Genomic DNA, 23,251 nt, shown 5'->3' with positions numbered 1-23,251 from the left:
CTGAGGTATATTGATCTAGCCCTGGCTTACCCAAACGGACAGTTTGAGCCGAAGCGGGGGCAACGTACCGGGAGCACGAAAGTCTACCCGGCCTAGTTACTTGTCCCAACTTCGTCTTATTTAGTATGACTTTAACAGAAAGGTGGGCCACGCGCACGTGTGCACCATAAATTTAGAAGACTCAGAAAGAAGGGGGTTTCGTAGCAGTTATATATATTCATAATTCAAATAATATTAAAGCGGTAAAAGTGTCATTTAGCACATTGGGCATATATCATGTAAAAAAAATCAGATAATAAATAAAGCCAACTATAACAATTATTTTAAGCTCGAATTCTTGAACCCTGAACCAGTGGTTCTGGGTTTTTTCCCCAGCAGAGTCGCCAGAGCTGTCGCACCTCCTTTTTCCGCACCGCGAGGGTGCAAGGGAGTTTTTCCAATTAAAGGACAATCGAGACGGGATTGGTTTATTTATTTCAGAGTCGCCACTTGGGAGATTTAGGGTGTCCCAAGTCACCAATTTTAATCCCGAATCGAGGAAAAGAATGACTCCATATTACAGTCTGCGTACCAGAAATCCGGATAAGGAATTCTGTTAACCGGGGAGAAGGTGTTAGGCATTCCCGAGTTCCGTGGTTCTAGCACGGTCGCTCAACTGTTATATTCGGCTTGATTATCTGATTTTATACAAATATGAACTTATGTGCAAATTTTATCTTTTAACCGCTTTATTATTATTGTTTTTAAAAGAAATATGAACATCGCTTAAAACACGTCTTTGGACTGCGTCACATGAAATGCACCCACAATCCGGAACACGTTTTATTTGATGTTTTGGGATTTGGATTCGGGTCGCATGAAATGCACACCCAGGCTTAAGAAAGTAAAATATTAAACACGCGCCTAAAGAGACTATCGCGTTATTATTTTGGGGAAGACCGTGAAATTCGCTAAACGGTCCTTCCGAATTCTAATTAAACCATACATTTTGTGAGGGCCCCGCAATCTATACGTTTTATTTGGCGAGGCTCGTCTCATTTTTATTTTTAAAGGATAAACCTACAATGACTATATTTTCTATTAAGTTCGTCTCTAAAATAAAAGAAAATCTCTTAATTATTTACATGCTGAAAAACGTAACTTATTAGTTATTAGTTTACGGCTAATGCGAATGGAAAATTGCGATCGAGTTTGTACAAAGAAAAACTGCTTTCATTTTATATTCTGTTATTCAATAATACTAGAACATGAGATTGACCATAATATCAAAACAGATTAATTATTCTCCGTAATTTAAACTAACATTATTAGATGAAGAAAGTATACATATGCAACCTCATTATTCATTAATCATTCAACTACATCTTTATACGAAGAAAGAAAAATTATATTCAACCACAAATCTAAACAGGAGGAATTCAACAAGAACAAAGCCTGATTAATATTTCATTTTTTTTGCTTCAAGTCGAGATTGTACAAATGTGTACCTGGAAACAGCAGTACAAGAACAAAAGAAGGAGAAGTCAGCAGCAGTAATAACACAGCAACAGCAGATTCAGCAACATCGCAAACCAGTACAGTAGGAATAGCAGAAAACCCAGGAGACTATAAACGACTCCAAGTATAGTGAAGAAGTAAAAGGTAGGAAGGTTCTGACTATTTCAGATCTTAAGCGAGACAATGAAGCAGTAACTATTCTTTTTCAACTTCAAAACTCTCCAAAATGAATTCTGCCCCTGTATATTCAGTGTATCCAGAATGTATATCGGGTGTATACTTCTCACTCCGCCCCCTCTTTTTTTCTTCTCTCTATCTAGTTTTTCCTCTCTTTTTTTCCACACTTCTTCCTAAATTTTCTCTTCTATTTATAGCAAAATTTTTGAAATTTTCAGATTTGTTTTTTTATTATTTTATTATTTTTTTAATTAAAAGAAATCCCACTTACAAATTGCTTTTATTTTTTTAGAAAAAGAAATCCCACCTTTATTTACTTTTATTTTTAAAATTCCAACTTTAATTACTTTATCTTATTTAAAATCCCACTTTTTATTTTTTTAAAAGAGAATCTCACTTTATTTAACTTTTCTTTAAAAAATAAACCACTATCTTTTCTTTTTCTTTTAAAAATGCTACTTTCAATTACTTTAAATTTTTTAAATTTTCAGATATCTTTATATTTATTTTTTAATTCCAACCTTCTTTTACTTTTAAATTTTTTAAAACTTTTTACTTTTTTTTTAAAATTTTCTACATTCTTTTACTTTTTTTATTTTTTTATTTTTTATTTTTTTAAAATCATTTCCGAAATTACTATATATATATATATTTTAAAATAAAAATAATAAATAAAATAAAATATTTTCGGATTTTTTTTATATATAAAAAAAACAAAAAATAAAACTATTAATAGTGATAATTCACTTTTTTTTTTTTTTGGTTTTGTTTTGTGTTGGACAAAAATGAAGAAGGGGTGTTGGGTTAATGGACTGGGTCGACCCAGTTCGAAATGGACTGGGTCGTAGGGAAGATTGGGCCATTTTTTGGGCCTATAGCTTGAAATTGAAGAAGAGGCCCAATTCCGACTTTCTTTATATTTTCGCTCTCTTTTCTTCTTTTATTTTTCTAAAACTAAATTATAAAAATACTTAAACTATTATTAAGAACTAAATTAAGTTATAAAGGCGCAAATTAACTCCCAATAACAATTAACGCACAATTAAGTATTAATTAAGCATAAAATTGTATATTTGGACATTAAATGCTAAAAATGCAAACGATGCCTATTTTTGTAATTTTTAATTTTTGTAAAACAATTTTAATTACTAAAAATTGTAGAATTAAATCCTACATGCAAAATGCGACATATTTTTGTATTTTTTATTAATTTAGCGAATAAATACGCACAGACAAATACAAATAATTCTTCAAAATATCACAAAATATCACAAAATTGCACACCAAAGAAAAATCATTTTATTTTTGAATTTTTTGGGAGTAATTCTCATATAGGGCAATAATCACGTGCTTACACCCAACACCAAAAACTACTATCTATATCAAATGGAACCCATCAGACCAAGGCACTTTCAAACTCAAAATAGATGGCTCCTGTATAGGGACCAGGGAAAGGGGGCTTGGGAGGAGTGTTCAGAAATGAAAATAGTGATTGGATTATATGCTACAACATGACAGTGGCAAATGCCACTAACATATATATGAAGGCTCTATCTCTACTCCACGAAATTAAATTAGCAATAAACGAAAACATAATGCCTTTGGTGATAGAAACAGATTATAAGGAACTTATTAATATGCTCTTTAACAACTCTTGTCTTCGTAAACACTTGATAAATGATTGCAAATGGATGTTATCCAAAGCTGGAGCCTCACATTTTGATGCATATGTTTAGAGAAGCTAATGGATCGTTGCCGATCTGATGGCGAAGAATGGAAGCTTCATCTCTTTTTGGAAATCCTAAACTGTATTTTGCCCCTCCCCTTTTGTTGCTACTGCTTTCAAAAAGGACAAGCTAGGAACTTTGTGTTCTAGAATGGTCCCAGTTTGTAATGATTCTTAGTATGTTTTGAATGAATATCTTCATTACCAGCAAAAAAAATGGAGATCCTATGGTTTGCTTTTCATGAGTTCGTCTACCTTGGTTTCTGGACTGGATTTATCTAATTGACCTGACTTCGTGTTTGAATTATTCTGTTAAACGTTTTGCATTAGCAAGAACCGCAAGAAAACATGCAAGTGTTTCAAACATATTCTACTAAACCCCGTACTGTACAAAACTGATCAAATTTACATTTATTATACTTTGGGTCTATTTGAACCACACCTTTATCCTGAGGGATGCTATTTAGAGATTAGCCAACATTTATTTTGGACTTATATTTTAAATTAAAAATCTTAACTTCAGGATATTTTTGTCCCGAAAAATTAAACTGAAAAACTGAAATTCAGGACGCTCTGGCTAATTCCTAAATAGCAGCCCTTTAAAGTGGCTACCTGGTGTCATATATGCTATAGTTTTTTTTATGGCTTTGAATAGACCCAAAGCATAAAACAGAGCAAACTTAATCAATTTTCGATGATGGTAGGACATTGCAATTTATTTGCAACAGAAAAAAAAAAAGTACACGCGCAAGCAAGTTCAAGCATAATATAACGAATTAAAATTTATACAAGTGTAACAATATCTATAGAATCAGGTTGCGAAAATATACTGCAGGTACTAAGTGTAAGATGATAATAAAATAACATATTACTGCAAATCAAATTATATTGAAAATGTAAGTAAATTCAATCCTAATTCACCAAAAAGAAATGAACAGGAAAAAAGAGTAAAAGGCAAACAATTAGAGATAGATGCGGAAGCATGATTAGTGGAATGGTAAAGTGGAAAAATCAATTCAAATCAAAAGATGATGGACAAAACATCTCTCATGTCATGAGTACTGACATTTCCGCCCACCTGTTGTCCTATTCCTGACATACATGAGTTGTTTTTCGAGATCCAATACCTCTCTTATGATCATCTACATCATTCCCCAACATTTATCAAACACAACACCTATCAAGTATATCAAATGACCACATATTAAACCACACCGAAAGTTATACTCATGGCCCCACAGAATCTCTCTTTCACGTGATTTGCACGTGCTACCGACTCACGCCATTCCGCCCGCTAATTTCCCCTCTTCCGTTCACCATCCATCCATTTTCGCCTGAATTCCCTCAGCAGAAGATCTTACAGGAGCCGGCCGCCGCGTCTACCAGCGCCGTGCGGTTTTCTGTTATCGACGCCGCCATTTTCCGATACCGGTGAAATTCTTCTGTTCTTCGGTGTTGTAGTAGATCTGCAACTCACGCAAGGCGATAGGCTAGAAATGGAGTCAATTCTGGCTCGAGCTTTGGAGTACACATTGAAGTACTGGCTAAAGTCATTTAGCCGAGATCAGTTCAAATTGCAGGGCCGTACGGCCCAACTTTCCAATTTAGGTACTATTTTCATCTAATTACAATTATTTAAGCTTGTTTCTTGATTATACAGCTCAAATTTGGTGATTTTGGTAGATATAAATGGAGATGCTTTGCATGCGAGCGCGGGATTACCACCGGCACTGAATGTTACAACCGCAAAAGTCGGGAAATTGGAGATCATAGTTAGTAGCTCTGTCTTTCTGAAAATTTTAATCTTTATTAAGTCAAATGTTTATTTTTCCAACTGCTTTTGACCTATACTTTGGTTTTTAAATTGAAAGCTTCCATCAGTAAGCAATGTGCAAATAGAGCCAATAGTCGTGCAAATTGATAGGCTCGACTTAGTTCTCGAAGAAAGAGATGATATTGATACATCTAGGAGCTCTAGCAGGTACCTGGATAGCATTTAATATACGACTCTCTTAAGAGCTTGTTTTGATTATTGTTGTCTCACTTGATATCTTGCTGTCAGTGCGGCATCATCTGGTAGCTCCTCGAAGGGCAGTGGATATGGATTTGCTGACAAGGTTAGCAACATTAGAGAATCAGCTCACTTGGTTTTAGTGTTATGGTTGAGTGTTCGAGTTAATTGCTTACATCGCCATGGGAATTTGTATACATAATTTGTTGAGATTTGATTGATTTCATGCACAATTTAGAAAGCAACAATTTAAAGTTGACAATGAAATACTGGCTATGCTATGATTCCGATCACATAGGTGTTCCAAGGAAGGATGAAATACTTAAAAATACTTTGACATTTGAAGATAGCTAATGTATAGTATAATTCAATAGAATCAGTAGACCCTTAGTATTGTTTAATCAGCTTAAACCTCAGAGGTCTGTGGATGATCATATCTTCCAGAATAAGTGGGTTAGTTAAAGCATAAAGGTCTTAATTTAAGCTCTTGTTTCACCCTGTTGTAATTGTTCTTTTGTTTCTTCATATTGTCCATCACAAGGCCAAAAAGGAAAGTCGTATATACATAGGGCTCTTTGACTAGTGAAATCATATGATATCTAACATGCAACAAATTGATAGTCGCAAAATTGCTCTTTTCTGTTAAGAAACCCATGTAACGTCTATGTTCTTTCATTTTCATTTTTCTTTGGCTGAAAACTCAAAGCAGAGACTGTTGCATAGATAAATTTATTACATCATGTTTACTCTACTTTAGGTCGAGTGCTTTCATTATTCTACACTGACTGATTCCTATATGTACTACATTCATCACCAGTCTTCTTATTTTCCTTGTCTTTGTGTTTAAATTCTCGATTCTGGAAAGATCATATACTTGTAAAGAGATTTGGTTGGGCGATCCTTCGGGATGAGTGATCTTGTAAGTTGCCATTTTATTGTCAGATTGCAGATGGCATGACATTACAAGTGCATACTGTTAATCTTCTACTTGAAACTCATGGAGGTGCTCGACGCCGGGGAGGAGCAAGCTGGTAAGTGTTCAATAAGTTCACTTCTGATATTTTAATCCCATTTTTTCCTGTTTCTTTCTCTTCCCGAGTTCAATCCTCCACTGTGCACCTGTTTCAAAATCGGACTGGATATTCTTACTCCTTAATGCTTTCTGATTCCCTGTACACTTGAATGTTTTTTTTTTTTCTGAATGGTCGCAAATTTTATATATCAGTGCAAAAAACTATGCTAAAACCATATGTAGAGATATGGAGCTAAATAAAATGCTAACCTTAACTATTTATAGAGCTTCTAAAATTTCTAGAATAACTTCCATATTCACTAGGGCTTCTTCTTTTCACCAAAAATGAAATATCAAAAGGGAGTTCATCTTGATCTTCTGAATTGGATTACCTGTGCCTTCAAAGCATCTAAATTTTCTTTCCCTCCAAGCAGTCCTCCAAATGCAGGATAGTGTCATCTTTCATGTGCTCTTCTGCCTGGTTAAACCTCCTTCTCCGTTCCAACATTTTAATAGCTCCAAAGAACCTTTTGGCATTGCCCATTTGATACCTCTCATGTACAAAAATATGTTCCAGATTTGGGAAGTCACCTCACAGCTTTTTAAAAAGATGACAGTTTCAGCTTTCTTACCACAAAGATGGACATAGCTGTATGCCTCTCTTCTTTAAGTTTTCGTCTGTTAAGCATGCCTCTTTAGTCTTTAACTACCAACCACATAAAGCATGTCACTTTATATGGAATTCTAACTTTCCTCATATACATATATATACACACACATAAAGCATGTCACTTTATATGGAATTCTAACTTTCCTCATATGTACTAACTTTCCAAATACTCCTGGATGCTTTCTAATCCATGGCGTCAAAAGATTAAGTAAAGGCATTAATGTATCAATCATAGTTACCAAACATTCGTGCAATGGAGCATATCTATTTTCTTTGATAAGGTAAATAATTTTATTAATAATGGGAAAATCTCCCGCATACAAGCAGTATATTAAAAAAAAGCAGTGTTATCAAAGGTGAAAAGCGCAAAAAAGCTCTAAGGTCTGTTGGGCCTTTAAGCATAAAGCGCAAATAAAACGTGAGCGTTAATGATGAAAGGTGCAAATGAAGGAAAAAATACAAATATGTATGTGTACTCCACGACTAATAGTTAAAAGCGTGAATAAAAACAATATGGACAAAGACATTGAAATAAAATACGATAAAATGAAATATCAATTGTCTCGTGTCACCTCTTTAGCATTACACTCATCGGCAAGAAAAAGTATGCTTTAGAGCCTTGATGATGACACTAAAGCGTCCGCTAAGCGAAGGAAAACGCTCAATATGTTTTGCGCCTTGCTTCCGGGCTTAAGCTCGCTTTAAACTTTGACAACTCTGGCAAAAAAGTAGAGAATTTGCATTATAATATATTCTCTGGCAAAAGACAACTAATCTTCAATACAAAGTGGAAGCTTATGTCATCGGTGCACCAAAAAGATACTTAAAAAAAATGGCTATTCGTCAAAAGTACATAATCATTCTCCATCCTCTTGAACTCTCTCCTATTTCTTTCCTTCCACAGGATCCACGCATGTACTAGTGGGTTAACGTCCCAAGCTCTCCAATCGTTTTTCCTTCTCCTAAATTAACTGGCTTCCTCTACTAATTTGATGTCCTAATGAGCTTCTTAATCCTTCATTTTTCTTATCTAATTAGACGTACTTAATACATGGATCACCTTTGTTTTCTAGGATGATTGTTCCCTCTATGCTGCCTATAAACTAGAATGCAGCTTACTTGGGGTAAACTTCTTTTTGTCATGATTCAATACGCTTAAAGAACTCTTGAGGAAATTGATAATTTTTTTAATGATAAGAGAAAGTAATGATTTCTTGTTAGAATGCAGAGAGTCTAAGAAGTTTAAAATACAAAAAAAATAAAATTTGAGAGGTTGTTTGAGTCACATTTTTTCTCATATACTTGTCTGTTTCATTATGTGAAGGTGTATGACGGGGCACGAAGTTTAAGAAAGAAGGACTTATGGAACTTGTGTTCTTAAAACAAGGCATGACATTTCCGTGAATATAAAATTATGTCATTAAGGGTAAAATGGAAAGTTTAAACTTAAATTGTTTCTAAATATAGAAATGTGTTATTCTTTTTGCAACACATTAAAAAGGAAAGAGTGTCATATAAGATGGAACACAGGGAGTATAAAAGACAAAAATCGCTATCTTCTTTAAAAAGGACAAAAATTGCTAGAAGATAGTAAAACAGAAGGAATAGTTCGGAGCGTCAAATTTATTGTTCTATATAGTTGATGTATTATTCAATGTTGTTGAAAGCGAAAAGCTTAGAAAGCACTTTAGGTATATTGGCGCTTTAAGCGCAAAGCGCAATTAAAATGTGAGCTTTAGTAAAAAAGCCGCAATGTGTATGTGCGTGTGTGTATGTATATATAAATTGATTCATATTGTTTTCCTTAACAATTAGTATATCTTTTTGCCGATTATATTTATTGTTTAGTACGTCTCAATTTAAGATAGAACTCATTGGCAATGAGGTGCATGCCTTGGTGCCTTGCCTACTCTAAACCACGGGTAAACGAAACGAAGTGCCCTCGCCGGAGCTCTTCTGAGCTTCAAGGCTTAAGTGCGCCTTAAATGCCTTTAACAACACTGGTATTATTTCTGTTATGATGGGAGGCAATTCACAATTTGCTTGGTGATTAGCAAATAGTAGTAATTAGTGACTTAGGACCAAATGCTGTTAGAATTTAAAAAAAAAAGTTGCAGTCCAAGTGTTTTTGTCTTGATTCATGAGGAGCGGTAACTGATTGGAAAAAACACTTGGCCTTATACGTCCTAGACAAGTTTCTCTTAATCTTAAGCCTATCTTAGTGCAAACCCAGAAACTATGCAGGACATCTGAAAGTCTTCACTAGTCAGCAAGTGGAATTATTTAGAAGTGATTGAGCTGTTTCCAGAATTATTCTCTGACTGCTGGATAGAATTTAGCACCAAATGAAAGGAGTTTGAAGACTAAAAGTTTCTGAGAAAAAAATTGATCTCAATATACCCTAATACTTTTACATGCATCCTGGTGTACTAACTCTAAAAGAAATTAATCCCTGTGCAAGTTGGGGACTGTTTTCTGTATAATAGCAGCAGTTAACCCCAGAAATTGAGGATAGAAGAAGCAGGACACAGAAAGCAGAGGTTTATAGGTCCAACCACATATAGTGTAAGAATGACCTTTAAGATGAGGCTGCTGAAGCAACAAAGCTTCTCCAAAAGTTGATAGAAATTCTTCAGTAGGTTTCAGTGATTTGCAAGCTTCTTATTCCTACTAGGAATTTCACTATAATGTACAGAACCTTTTAAATCGAGTTTTAAGTCGATCAAGGCTGCAACTTAAATAGGAAGATCTTGAAAAATTAATTAAAGACTTTAATTGAGAGCTAATTTAATACAAATGCAAAATTTCCAGTTACATTTTGAATTTAAGAACTTATAGTTAGTGTGGTTATATTTTAGCTGATTCTTTTAGCGAATGACTTGAACTACAACTGCTGAAAATTCAAAGGGAAATTATGCTTTAAGATTTATCAGGCTGATTAAAATCATTGCGGATAATAATAGGAGCAATCTGCGAATAAGCATACTGAAGAGACCAATCTATCTTAATGAATGCTGTTACACGTAGGAACAGGTAAATAATATGGGTTTAGACTTTAGACTGAAAATGGCTTCAGAAAAAAAAAAGAAGAAAAAAATATGGTTTGGACTTAGAAATGACCAAGGCTACTCTAGGTTTGATTCTTTATAGAATTATAACTAGATAAAACAACGTAAATCAGTCCAGAAGCCGATGGTAATAAAACTTAAAGCAAAGCATAACTATAAAATCATTGACGTGGTTCAGATATTGGCTCATATAAAGCAAGAAGTTGCTCTTATTTCTATTTTGTGTGCAGATCAAAGTCCTGTATTATCCTTGCTTGAGCCTTTTGATACTCAATCTAATTTACCTATCAAAAAAAGAAGGAAGAAGAAAGGCAAGCTTCTTGGTGCCTAGAAGTCTGTCAAATATGTCATAAGTGCTTTGGAACATACATAAATTTGCTAGGTCATCTAACCTGAGAAAATTCCAGATTAACAATTTGACACTATTATTTGCATAACGTTTTTCTACACCAATATGTAAGTGCACTCTACTAGAAAAGATTCAATCAGTAGTGTGCAAAACAGTATATCTAATGGTTCCTAACTTGTAAATCACATACTATTGTTTAATGCTCAGACCCCTTGCATCTTTTGGTAGGGCTTAGCAAAAACTTGTGACGTGAGCATTTTTGTTTATCTGCTAGCTGAGGTTTCTTGCAATCATGTGATTAAGTTTTCCCTATTAGCTAGTTTTCTTACTCTTTAGTTTGTCTATTTCACCAGGGCATCACCTATGGCTTCAATCACTATACGTAATCTTCTTCTGTATACTACAAATGAGAACTGGGAGGTTGGTTGCATTTATTTTGGATAAGACTTGTATGATTGTTGCTCAAGAATGACTCAAACAATCTGCTGTTGCAGGTTGTAAATCTGAAGGAAGCAAGGGATTTCTCTAGTGGCAAGGAGTTCATATATGTGTTCAAAGTAATTACATTTCCTTTTCTAATATTTAGCTATTTTCCCCATATTGTTTACGTGAATGGGATTCTATAATTCCTCTCAAGGTAGTCTCTACAGGGTTGTGTTGGGTACCCTCTTTTTGTGCAGTGTCCTAAACCCTTTATTACTCATGTTTGCATCTTATGTAATATTGCATAATCTACTTTTCTCTTAATAACAGAAGCTTGAATGGGAACATCTATCTATTGACCTGTTACCTCATCCCGATATGTTCGTGGATGCACATTTTGCGAGCTCTCAAGGAGGAGGACGTAACAAGAGAGATGAAGATGGAGCAAAGAGAGTATTTTTCGGCGGGGAGAGATTCATAGAAGGAATATCTGGAGAGGCTCATGTAATGCCAATCGGGGACTCTGTTTTCTTCTATGAATCTTATTTCTCAATTGAGCTTAGCTTATGGATTTGAGGCATACATGCTGTTGATATTGATATCTTTCTCGCTGTTACTTTGTTATCAGATAACGATTCAGAGGACTGAACTAAATAGTCCACTAGGGCTTGAAGTTCAACTGCATATCACAGAAGCTGTTTGTCCAGCTCTAAGTGAGCCAGGCATGTTGAAAAGATTATGCATTATTTGGATGTTCTTGTCTTGTTCTTTACAATCTACTTATTACTATTTCGATTCTGCAGGATTACGAGCCTTTCTTCGCTTCTTGACGGGATTGTATGCATGTATTAACAGAGGAGATGTCAATCCAAATCAGCAAGTATGACTGACACCACTGTCATAAAACTTTTGCAAATTGGTTCCTAATGTTGACATTATCTTAGAAAGTTATAGACCGATGTGTACATCACCTTTCTGACTTTTCCTAATGGGTTGTTAACTATGGCAGCATTCAACAGAAGCAGCAGGGCGGTCTTTGGTCTCCATTGTTGTGGATCACATTTTTCTGCGCGTAAAGGACATAGGTTAGGTTGCCACCTCAAGTACATGTACTATTTTCAGTAATTGCACAGGCAGTGAGAGGATAACTAGCTATCAAAAGCTAATGATACATCTATCTGATTAAACCAATTAAACCAAAAAGAATAGAAATTCAAATTCGTACAGTTTACTTTAAGGAGCATAACTCAAACAGTACAATCTTAAAGTAAAAGCATAGTCAAACTTCAAGGATGCAATACAGGATGAACTTTATCAATCAAGTGACTGCATTCTGAGGTCAGGAGACAAATACCATTATATATGCAAAAAATTAGTTTACAAAGGTATCAAGATTTAAATTTGGTGGGTAAATAGACAGAATGTAACATCTTCTTTGATAAATGAAAGCATATATAGTTTGTTGGAGTTCATTTTTGGTGGAGGAAGATTCCTAAACAACTTTGTAGTTTGTAATATTTACCTCTTATCTGCCTTTCTAATGATCTTATTTATTTAATTTTCTTTGTTGGATCATTTTTCCATCTTTTTTATCACTAAATCTTTTCATCTTTTAATGTTTGATTTTGTTCCATTTCAAGTAAACCTCAGTCTTCGGACAAACCTAATACAAATAAATAAAAGTGGGTCACCTCTCTAATAGCTTAAGCTCTTAGATGAGGTGGTTCACTCCAGAGCAGGCAGAGATCTTGGCTTCGAGCCTCACCATCACCCAATTCTTGGCTCAAGAAGTGAATCAGGTCCGCATGTAAGGAGGTTGTGTCCTCTCTAATAGTTTAAACCTTCTGAGGAAGCAGTTCACACAATTCACCATCATCCTTGTTTAAGATTTTAAGTACATTTTGGATTCCCGGGCTTGTGGGGATCTTTCATTGACTAAAGTATTTTCTTTAAAAGGTTTTTTCATTAATAAACACCAAATGGTGTCAAAAGTATATAGAAAGTGTGTGCGGTCGACCACATACATCTGTTATTATTCAAATCATCTATACATATTTTACACAAAAGAAGAAAGAAGAAATGAGAAGAGATTTTAATACATTTTACATTCCGAGCACTCTTTCACAGGACATTCCATTTCTTTCACTCCAAGTTGGCCGAAAACTTTCATGAAAGGCATCTGTTTCATTGCCAATCCTCTGTAAACATCCCAACTTGTGAGTGCCTTTGTCACAGTCCTAGTTAACACCTGTGCTATGTTGAGCAGCAAGAATGTTGATCTCAAAAAAGATGTTAACAAAACTACAATGCAAGGGCAGATGGCTACTCGGAGCAATTTTCGGTTGTTATAGGGTTGCACCAAGGATTTGCGCTCAGCCCATTTTTATTTGCCCTGGTGATGGACGCCTTGACGCACCATATTCAAGGGGAGGTGCCATGGTGTATGTTATTCGTTGACGACATAGTTCTGATTGATGAGACGCGCGACGACGTTAATGAGAGGTTGGAGGTATGGAGACAAGCCTTGAGTCTAAGGGTTTCAAGTTTAGCAGGACTAAGACAGAATACCTGGAGTGTAAGTTCAGTGCCGGGCCGAGGGAATTGGGCGTGGACGTGATGCTAGAATCACAGGTCATCCCCAAGAGAAGCAGTTTCAAGCAGTGTTTTTGAGAGCACAAAAAAGCGACAGGGGCTCGCCTCGCTTCAAAAGCGAAGCGCAAAGCGAAGTGCACGCTTCATTGAAGTGAAGCGCAATTCTTAAAATACATATAATATATATATATATATATATATATATATATATATATATATATATATTAGTTTTCTAAACTGAAATACATATAAAATTAATCAAATAAACTGAAAATATAACATATATAAAATAACTAATTTTATAAACAGAAATACTCATTAAAAAATCAAATAAACTGAAAAATATAACACATATATAATAAGTAATTTTATAAACTAAAATACATATTAAAATTAAGAAGAATAAAAGGGAAAAAAAAGAAAACAGAGCTAGGGCAGGCGCTTGACGAGAAAAAGTAAAAAAAGAGAAGAGAAGAGGAAGAAAGAAGGAAAAAGAAAGAAAAAAAAAGCAGACGAACAAGAAGAAGAAAGAAAGAAGAAAGAAAAAAATGAGAAGTAGAAAGGAGAACAAGAAAAATTACCTGGAAACCCTAGCTTTGTCGATGAAGAAGAGAGAAGGGGTCTCTGTTTTGTCGAGCAATTACAGAAGCAGCTTAGGGGTCTGTTTTGTATAATTTACAAACAGACCCAATCTTTTTTTTTTTTAAAAAAGGCCTAGCTGCGATTTTTTTAACAGACGATCGCCTTTGTCGATTTGTCCACTGAAGTGTGCGCTTCACGGTCGAGTCGCCTCTCTCTGGGAAAAGCGATGCCTTGTCGCTTCGCGCTTAAAGCAACGAAGCGATCGCTTTTCCAAACACTGGTTTCAAGTATCTTGGGTCGGTTATCCACGGGATGAGGAGATCGGTGAGGATGTCGCGCACCGTATATGGGTGGGGTGGATGAAGTGGAAGTTAGCATCTGGAGTCCTATGTGACAAGAAGGTGCCACTGAGGCTCAAAAGGTAAGTGAGCGATGGTTAGACCAGCCATGTTGTATGGGGCAGAGTGTTGGTCGCTTAAGAACTCTCATATCCAGAAGATGAAAGTAGCAGAAATGAGGATGTTTAGGTGGATGTGCGGGCACACTAGGATGGATAAGATTAGGAATGAAGATATCCGGGAGAAGGTGGGCGTGGCTCCGATGGATGACAAGATGCGGGGAACTAGGCTCAGATGGTTCGGGCACGTGCGGAGGAGAAGTCCGAACGCCCCAGTAAAGAGATTTTAGCGGTTTGCTTTGACGAGTATGAGGAGAGGTAAAGGGCGGCCCAAGAAGTATTGGAGAGGTGATCAGGCAGAATATGGCAAGGCTTCAGATTTTCGAGGACATGGCCCTTGATAGGAAGGTGTGGAGATCTAGCAGTAGGGTTGTAGGTTAGGAGGTAGTGGAGCTCTTTTCTACTTCGTACCGGGTGAGAGGCTAGTCTGATAGGGTTGTGTCCTAGAGTGCTAGTGGTTATTGTTGTGTCCACACTTTCCATAGTATCGAGCCTTTCTTACGTGTTACTGTTATTGTTTGTCATCTATTTTCTGGAACTTATGACGTTATTATTTCTATGCTTCCTGTTGTTGGTACTGATATATTGTTTTTTCCATTTGCTTGAGCCAAGGGTCTATCGAAAACAGCCTCTCTACCCCTTGGGGTAGGGGTAAGGTCTGCGCACACTCTACCCTCCCCAGACCCCACTTGTGGGATTTTACTGGGTTGTTGTTGTTGCATTCATCTGTTTCCTTCCTTTCATTGGCAATCCTCGGTAAACATCCCAACTTGCGAGTGCCTTTGTCATAGTCCTAGTTAACACCTGTGGTATGTTGAACAGCGAGAATGCTGATCTCAAAAAAGATGTTAACAAAACTACAATGCAAGGGCAGATGGCTAGTCTCCTCTCTGAACTCCTCGGACAAGTGGACAAAATTACCATTATCTGCCTCCTCTTGCCTAAGTTATATGCCATAAATACTGCACTGCGTACTGTACACCATTTGGAAAAAGCTACATTTTTTGTGCCTCACTTTCTTCTACACCACCCTCGTATATATCCTTAAAAGTGATTTCACCATGCATAGCCCCTCCCCCCAATACCATCTTGTCCTCCCGACTGGCCTATCATATATTTGTATAGAAATACTTCAACCTCCTCCACTTTCAGTCCTCAATGGTTATTCCCGAGTGATTCTGTAACTATCTGCTCTTAAATATTCGCCCATCATTGCCTATGTATAACTTGCCACTCCAAACACTAACAGACAGCCTCCACCTGTACCATTTGATTGTGCTCAAACCACCGAAAAACATCTGGTTCTTTTCTACTTTTTGCTTTTGAAAACACTGAATTTTGGTTCGTGGAGACGAGATTGTTACATCTTGTGCATGAGTTCACTTCAAAAAAAAAATTGGGTCACTTGGCGGTTTCCTATTCTTTGCTAGAAGACAGCTGAAAAAAGTAGTGCTTCAATGTAGTTCAGTGCATCAACTATCAGCTACCCCTCAAGCAATATATAATATTCAAAATGATTATGATACAATATGTTTATTTGAAGTTCTATTATTGGATGTTATGCTTGCCTTCTCTGCGAAGTCATTTATCTACATGGAGGATATTGTAATCGATATGTAAGGTTTCTATTTCTTTCAAAAAATTCCACTAATATGTGTCAGTTTGCTTTGCAGAATTTCAGCTTGAACTGTTGATGCAGTCTTTAATCTTTTCTCGGGTATAGCTTCTTATTTTCAAAAAATAAAAATCGTATCTTTTATAATGATTCATGAAATGATGCAACACATTTTATGTTGGTGGAACCAGCTGTTCTTTTTACTTGGTTTGTTGTTAGGGCCTTTATATTGGATTTTCTCTTCTGTAGGGAAGTATCTCAGGTGGAGAAAGTGCAAAATGCTTGACTCGTCTTATGATCGGGGGAGTCTTTTTAAGGCAAGTTTCCATGATTCTGTCATCACTTCACACAAATTCACATACTACACAATTTGCGAAAAATCATTGACTACAACTTTAGCTTAATTCAGCAATAAGATTTTATTGTTTATCAGTAGCTGATATGTTACTCGGACTCTTCAAAAATGTTGTTGGATGCGTGTTGGATCCTCCAAATTTAGTGCATTTTTGGAGGATCCGACACGGGTGCGGCATCACTTTTGGAGAGTCCGAACAACATCGTTAGCTGCAACCAATTAACCGTGTTTTCTTTGAATGTTATGCATTCTATGTATAGGACTCTGGTAACTCCATTTTTCTAAGCTTAACATTAGTTCACGAGGCTCAGAGATGTCTTGAGAGTAATTTTACCTTCATATTCATACAAGAGTTGAATTAATTAAGTGTGATTGTAAATGCTGTTGGCGTTATAGCTATAGCTTGAATTATGCTAGTTTTCAAATATGGACAGTTTACCTTGTGAATGACTGCGAGGCTAGGAGGCTCAATTCACCAAAACTATCTCGTATTATGTTTTGTACTTCATGGAAAGTTAACTGAATCTGAACTAGCTTCACCTTACTGCTCAGTGTGTTGATTCTCTGAGCAAGCTAACTTCTTTGGTAATATGATTTTGTATTTGGACCATTTGTGTTCATTAAATACTGTTGGGTTTGACCCACAACACGACAAGGTAAATGTAGTTTCTCTTTGTTCTATTCCTAAGCTATATCTACTAGTCTGGAGTTCATGCAGTAAGTTTTAACAGTTCTTATCTTACCCTTATGGCAAGATGAATACGGAGCCAAGTCTCTCAAAAATAATTTTACCTTTTGCTGGAAAAAAGTAAACTCTAATTTAGTCAGATTAGGGATCCATTATTTCATAACAATCTGGTTAAGTGGATACAAAGTCATCTCTGAAAAATTCTTTTGCTGGAAGTTAAGAGTTGAATTTAATTTTCATAGCACGTTCTAAGTGCACCAATTGCTTAAAATGCAGGGATACATTTTCACACCCTCCATGCACCTTGGTGCAGCCATCAGAGCTGGCGGATTCTGATGATGTTTTGCACATTCCAGACTTTGGTACTGTAATCAATTTTGGAGGAAATACGTTATGTCTGGATAGAAAGCTTAGTCTAGAATATATGATTGAATTTGACGTATTTCTCTTGTTACTTAATCCAGGTAAAGATTTTTGTCCTCCCATATATCCTCTAGGGGACCAACAGGGGAACTTCAGTGCTGGGGTCCCCCTGATATCTCTCCATTCTCTTCAGCTCAAGCCTTCACCGTCTCCACCAATTCTTTCCTCTACCACAGTTATCAATTGTCAGCCCCTTATGGTATTCATATACTATTCTAGATAACAACCTCATATTGTCTTTTTCTTTTGACTACCTGATGAACTTATGTTGTTCTTCTTGATTGGTTGTCAGCTTCATCTTCAGGAAGAATCATGTTTGAGGATATGTTCCTTTTTAGCAGATGGAATTGTAGTGAATCCTGGAGTAGTTCTATCAGATTTCTCTATTAACTCCCTTACATTCAATCTTAAGAGGATAGACATTACTGTCCCATTAGACATGGGAACACCAAATGATACTGTTTCAGGTGAAAATAACACTTGTCATAGTTTGTTTGATGGGGCAAGGCTTCATATTGAAGATTTCGTCCTTTCTGAGTCACCTGCTCTTAAGCTCGGGCTCCTACACCTCGAGAAGGATCCGGCATGCTTCTGTCTATGGGAAGATCAACCAATTGATGGTAGCCAGAAGAAATTGAGTGCTGGTGCTTCAGTCATTAGTTTATCTCTACAAACATGTAATGATGCAACTGGACTCCAAAATTCTCTTACATTATCTTCAAATTTATGGAGATGTGTTGAGCTGAAAGGTGCTTGCCTTGAAATAGCTATGGTTACTGCAGATGGAAGCCCTTTAACAAATGTCCCACCCCCTGGAGGGATTGTCAGAGTGGGAGTTGCCTGTCAGCAGTACTTTTCCAACACTTCGGTTGAGCAATTATTTTTTGTCCTAGATTTTTACACATATTTTGGGAGGATAAGCGAAAAGATGGCAGTAGTTGGGAGGATCAATTCGCACGAGGAAGTAAGTCAAAAATCTTCAGGTGGATCATTAGGTGAAAAAGTTCCCGGTGATACTGCTGTAAGTTTAGCAGTGAATGATCTGCGTCTAAGATTTTTGGAGTCTTCTTCCACTGACATTTCAGGAATGCCTTTGGTTCAATTTATAGGCAAAGAGCTGTCCGTCAAAGTTACTCATAGAACCTTGGGTGGTGCTATAGCCATTTCATCAAGTTTGCTTTGGGAAAGTGTTGAAGTTGATTGTGCAGACACTCTGAGTAGCTTGCCATGTGAGAACGGCTTGGCGTGGACTTCAAACCAAAATGGCCAGTTGATGGGGAATGGATGTCAACTTAGATCTGTCTTTTGGGTGCAAAACAGGAAGATCAATCAACCAAATGGCAACTTTGTTTTAGTTCCCTTCTTGGACATAAAAATGGTACAGGTGATTCCATATAAAACACAGGACATGGAGTGTCACAGTCTAAATGTTTCAGCTTGTATTGCTGGTGTCCGCCTTGGGGGAGGAATGAATTACACAGAAGCCTTACTTCACAGGTTTGGAATTCTTGGGCCAGATGGTGGTCCTGGGGAAGGGCTTACTAAAGGTTTGGAGCATTTGTCTGCTGGGCCTTTGTCTAAACTTTTGAAAGCAACACCTCCTACCATCAATGAGCTTGAAGACGGTTAGACTCTTCAACTTATGATGTTATATACTCCTGCCATCCGAATTCGGTTGTGCACTTTTAGTTTGGCATGATCATTAAGAGAAGAGTTGAAAATATGAGCTTTTTAGTACTTGCGAGGAAACATGTGGAGCCATAGTTTGAATTTTATGCATAAAAGAATAAATTAGAGGAAAAAATGATATGTAAAAGAGTATAGGTGGTCCAAAAATCTGTCTTATTTTGAATGTGTTAAAAGTGTTTTTGAACAACTTACACAAATTAGGCACAGGCAATTCAGGATGGATGAGTATTCATTTTCTTTGTCGTCTATGAGTTCAGTGATTAACTTTGCTTGTGATCTTTTTGTTCGATGGTCATCTCATTTCTTCATATTTTTCTTCTTTCCAGATGGAAAGGACACTGGAAGATTACAGTTGGAAACACCTGATGATGTGGACATATCCATCGAATTCAAAGATTGGTTATTTGCTCTGGAAGGTGCACAAGAAGCAGCAGAAAAGTGGTGGTTCTGTGATCATGAAGATTCCATCAGAGAAGAGAGGTGTTGGCACACAACTTTCCGCAACATTTGTGTCAAAGCAAGCAGCTCTAAGCATGTAACAGATGGCAGCAGAAAATTGTCTGGCAAGAAAAGATACCCCCTCGAGTTGATTACTGTAAGCACTTTATTCTTATTGTGCAATTATTTGCCTCGGTGGAAATTGATAAAACTTGACTCGTGTTATAAGGTACTTTATATCTTGCAGGGTAGCTATTGTTTTGAGCAGTTATTGCATGTTGAGATTTTTGACAGTAGCTGTAAAACAATGCTTAGACAAGAAACATGGCAGTAATTATTTCATAGTTTTGCACCTATCTTTATAGCTTCAGAGGTTCCAAATACTTCTTAGGTTTTTTTTATGTTTGGGTTACTTTTGTCAGTTGTGGCCCTTGTCTCTTGAGGTGAGCACATGAACAGACTACTATGTTACCTTGGTTTTTATGCAAATAACTAATTGCTGTTGTTCTCTTTTTCACAATCATTTTCGGTTCATGGAGCTTTTTTAGACAAGTAACAAGTCTAGGAACTGTTGCAGGTTGGTGTGGAAGGTCTGCAGATCTTAAAACCGCGCTCTCGACAGAGTATCCTGCGAGATGTTAGTCCTGCAGGACCTATTAAAGAGGCTGCTGAGACATTTGGTGGTATGAACATCGAAGTAGACATAGTGAATGCCGAAGACAATATTGATGATGGAATGGGAAAGTGGATTGTCGAAAAGTTGAAATTCTCCGTCAAACAGCCGGTACGAAGATTTTGTGAGTTTGTCCTTTGATTTTTATCTCCCTGCTCTGTCTATGTATTAAGTATGTTGTATTTGGCAGATTGAGGCAGTGGTGACGAAGGCTGAGCTCCAGTACCTTGCTTTCTTGTGCAAGTCTGAGGTTGACTCTATGGGTCGGCTTGCTGCTGGAATCCTGCGAGTACTTAAGTTAGAAGGTTCTATCGGCCCAGGAGCAATCCGTCAACTCAGTAACTTAGGTAAGTTTTGCATCTTATTTGAAACTTTGTTTTCACCATATATCTCTTTATTCTGTAGTCTGAGATTCTAAACCTAAATGTCGTAAGTTTACTGAATCAGTAGCACTTATCCGTATAATTGCTAAAATAGAAGTCTCTGCAGTAAAATAGCTGAGCTCCTCCAAAAAGTTCCCTTCAACGAAGAGCAAGGCCATGTTTGTAGGATAGCGCATATTAGACATTTAGTAAATGATGCTATCTCATGGCCTTGTTCTGGACTTGTCAGATTAATTGTTCTAATGCTTTGTATTTTGGTTGATGATTTAGTGACTTGGACCAACGAATTCTTGCAGGAAGTGAAAGCTTCGATAGAATATTTACCCCTGAAAAACTCAGCAGGGATAGTAGCAGCAGTAGTATAGGACTAAGTCCGTCGTCAAATTTAACTGGTGGAAGCCGGAACTCATGTATAGAGTCAACAGTAGCTTCTGTTGAAGAGTTAATCAAGGAATCACAGACCAAATGTGCTGCTCTAAGTGTTGAACTAGGTAGTTCTACATCTTCTGTTGATGATTTTAAAGAGCTGAGTCAGAAACTGGAGAATATGCAGAAACTATTGATGCGATTGCGAACTCAAGTTTGATTCAATTCTCCTCTCCCAAAGTTCTCTCTATTGTATGTTGTTTTTCTATAGTTCAAGTTTCATACACGTTAGCCATTCTTTGTTGTAGATATGTACTATCCGAAATATGTTGAGCATGTAGCACAGCGAGAAAATGTGAAAAAAAAGCCGCGGTTGCACAGAAAATTTTGTATTGATGTATGATCGAATTCATCACCCACTTATATAAGGGTGTCTTTATATTTTATTGTTGTATTTTGCCACCAGTAAATGCAGGATCATTATGTTGGCCACATTGAGCATCATTGGTTTTCCTTTGCTACAATAATTTTGTTTTGGGTAATCGAGAAATGCCCGAGTCAGTGATATACAGATTGATTTTGCTTTGCTACACCATTTTTTTTTTTTTTTTTTTGGCATAATCGTGCCATACAGTTCGACATTCGATGGATCATGAGTCCATCTTTAAAGTTTTTCTCTATATAAGTTCAAGATCATAGACATGCATCTAATGCACACATAATATGTGTATGGGTCCAAATCTGGCCACCACGACCATTACCGAATAGGATGAGGAACGAAGGTATCATGATGCATCGTCTGAGGGTCGTTGTGGTGGAAGGTAACGACTGAGGGCGATCAGTCGATGCATAACGTCCACGACAGTGTACATCTAGTGGGAGACAATAAGAATATGCTTTTCGAATATTCTCTATGTTATACTTTTTAGGGTTTTTTGGGAGATTGTCCCTGATAAATAGAAAGGGGATGTAACGAAAAAAGGGGAGAACACTTTTTTTAAAGGAATCATCTGAGATTGAAATAAAGAACAAGTCTTGTTTATCGGAGAAAATTCTAAGATTCCCCAATCATCCCACACTTATTCTCCCTTACACCGGTTGCATCTGTGACAGTTCCACTTATGCATTTAAGTCTTCGTATTTATGAGTTTTTATTGGATTTGAATAGACTTATTATATCTTTCATCTTGTTTGCTCATTCCATCATTTGATCTAGATTTTATTGTGCTTGACTAAGATTGACCTCATCCTTATTATTAGTTGTTTTAATCAAAAAGGTTTTGACATCTTTTGGTCAAACAATTTGGCACCGTATGTGGGGATTTCTTCAGTTTAAATTTCAGTTTCATCTAGATCATAGAAAGGGATAGTCACCTCTTCCTAGCTTTGCACAAACTAACAATGGCAGGGAAAGGAGATGCAAGGCAAAAAGAAATAGTATGCGTCACAACCAACCTCCTGAACACCATCAATGAAGACAGCAGGGGAAGATAACAAAAACAGGACCCCAAACACCACACCCAGGGGAGACGCTTCACCTTCCCTGCACGAAAGCGTAACTGCTTAGCGCGAGAAGGAAGCCTCCACATCTACAACAGGAGAGGCACCACTGGCGGTGAAGACTGCTGGAAGAATGGCTAACAAGTACTCTGAGCAACATACTTGATAAACCTGCCCAAAGGGATAACACGAATGTTGCACATGTAGATGTCACGACAATCGCTGATGAGCAAGATGCCCCTCGTACAGGTAACACTCATGTTGCTGATGACGCAGGTAATGATACGTTTGCAGCCATTTTAAAGAAAATGGAGGAGATGCAAAATGAGAATAAGGCACTCCGTGACTAGATGAATGAGAACCAAGAGAGGTTTGACAAAATACCGGGCTCCCCAAAGTTGTTGCCAAAATGGGGCGTTGGTCGATTCATCGAGCAACCATACAATGAGGACGCGGCCCCCTACGCCATTCCAAAGACCTTCAAAATGCCATCATACCTGAAGATATATGACGGTACCACGATCCAGAAGATCATATTATCCACTACGTCACAGCCG

The 23,251-nt window shown here is 36.9% G+C and overlaps 1 protein-coding gene across 1 annotated transcript; it reads left to right on the top strand.

Moving 5' to 3' along the window:
* Window positions 1-4,454: 4,454 nt before the first annotated feature.
* Window positions 4,455-21,686, top strand: LOC107769916 (uncharacterized). The gene is made up of 20 exons (XM_016589173.2): window positions 4,455-5,008; window positions 5,084-5,172; window positions 5,272-5,381; window positions 5,463-5,517; window positions 6,354-6,442; window positions 10,864-10,930; window positions 11,005-11,067; window positions 11,264-11,437; window positions 11,562-11,655; window positions 11,737-11,813; window positions 11,943-12,018; window positions 16,238-16,281; window positions 16,429-16,496; window positions 17,499-17,584; window positions 17,687-17,844; window positions 17,938-19,270; window positions 19,661-19,929; window positions 20,350-20,556; window positions 20,636-20,792; window positions 21,125-21,686. The coding sequence occupies exons 1-20, from the start codon at window positions 4,897-4,899 to the stop codon at window positions 21,412-21,414; spliced, it is 3,618 nt and encodes a 1,205-aa protein (XP_016444659.2). The 5' UTR covers window positions 4,455-4,896; the 3' UTR covers window positions 21,415-21,686.
* The last annotated feature ends 1,565 nt before the right edge of the window (window positions 21,687-23,251 follow it).

This window comes from Nicotiana tabacum, chromosome 10 (genome assembly GCF_000715075.1).
Source record: "Nicotiana tabacum cultivar K326 chromosome 10, ASM71507v2, whole genome shotgun sequence".
In the NCBI taxonomy this organism is placed as follows: Eukaryota; Viridiplantae; Streptophyta; class Magnoliopsida; order Solanales; family Solanaceae; genus Nicotiana; species Nicotiana tabacum.
Note: the sequence above shows the minus strand (reverse complement) of the source record. Positions and strands in the feature narration are given on the sequence as shown.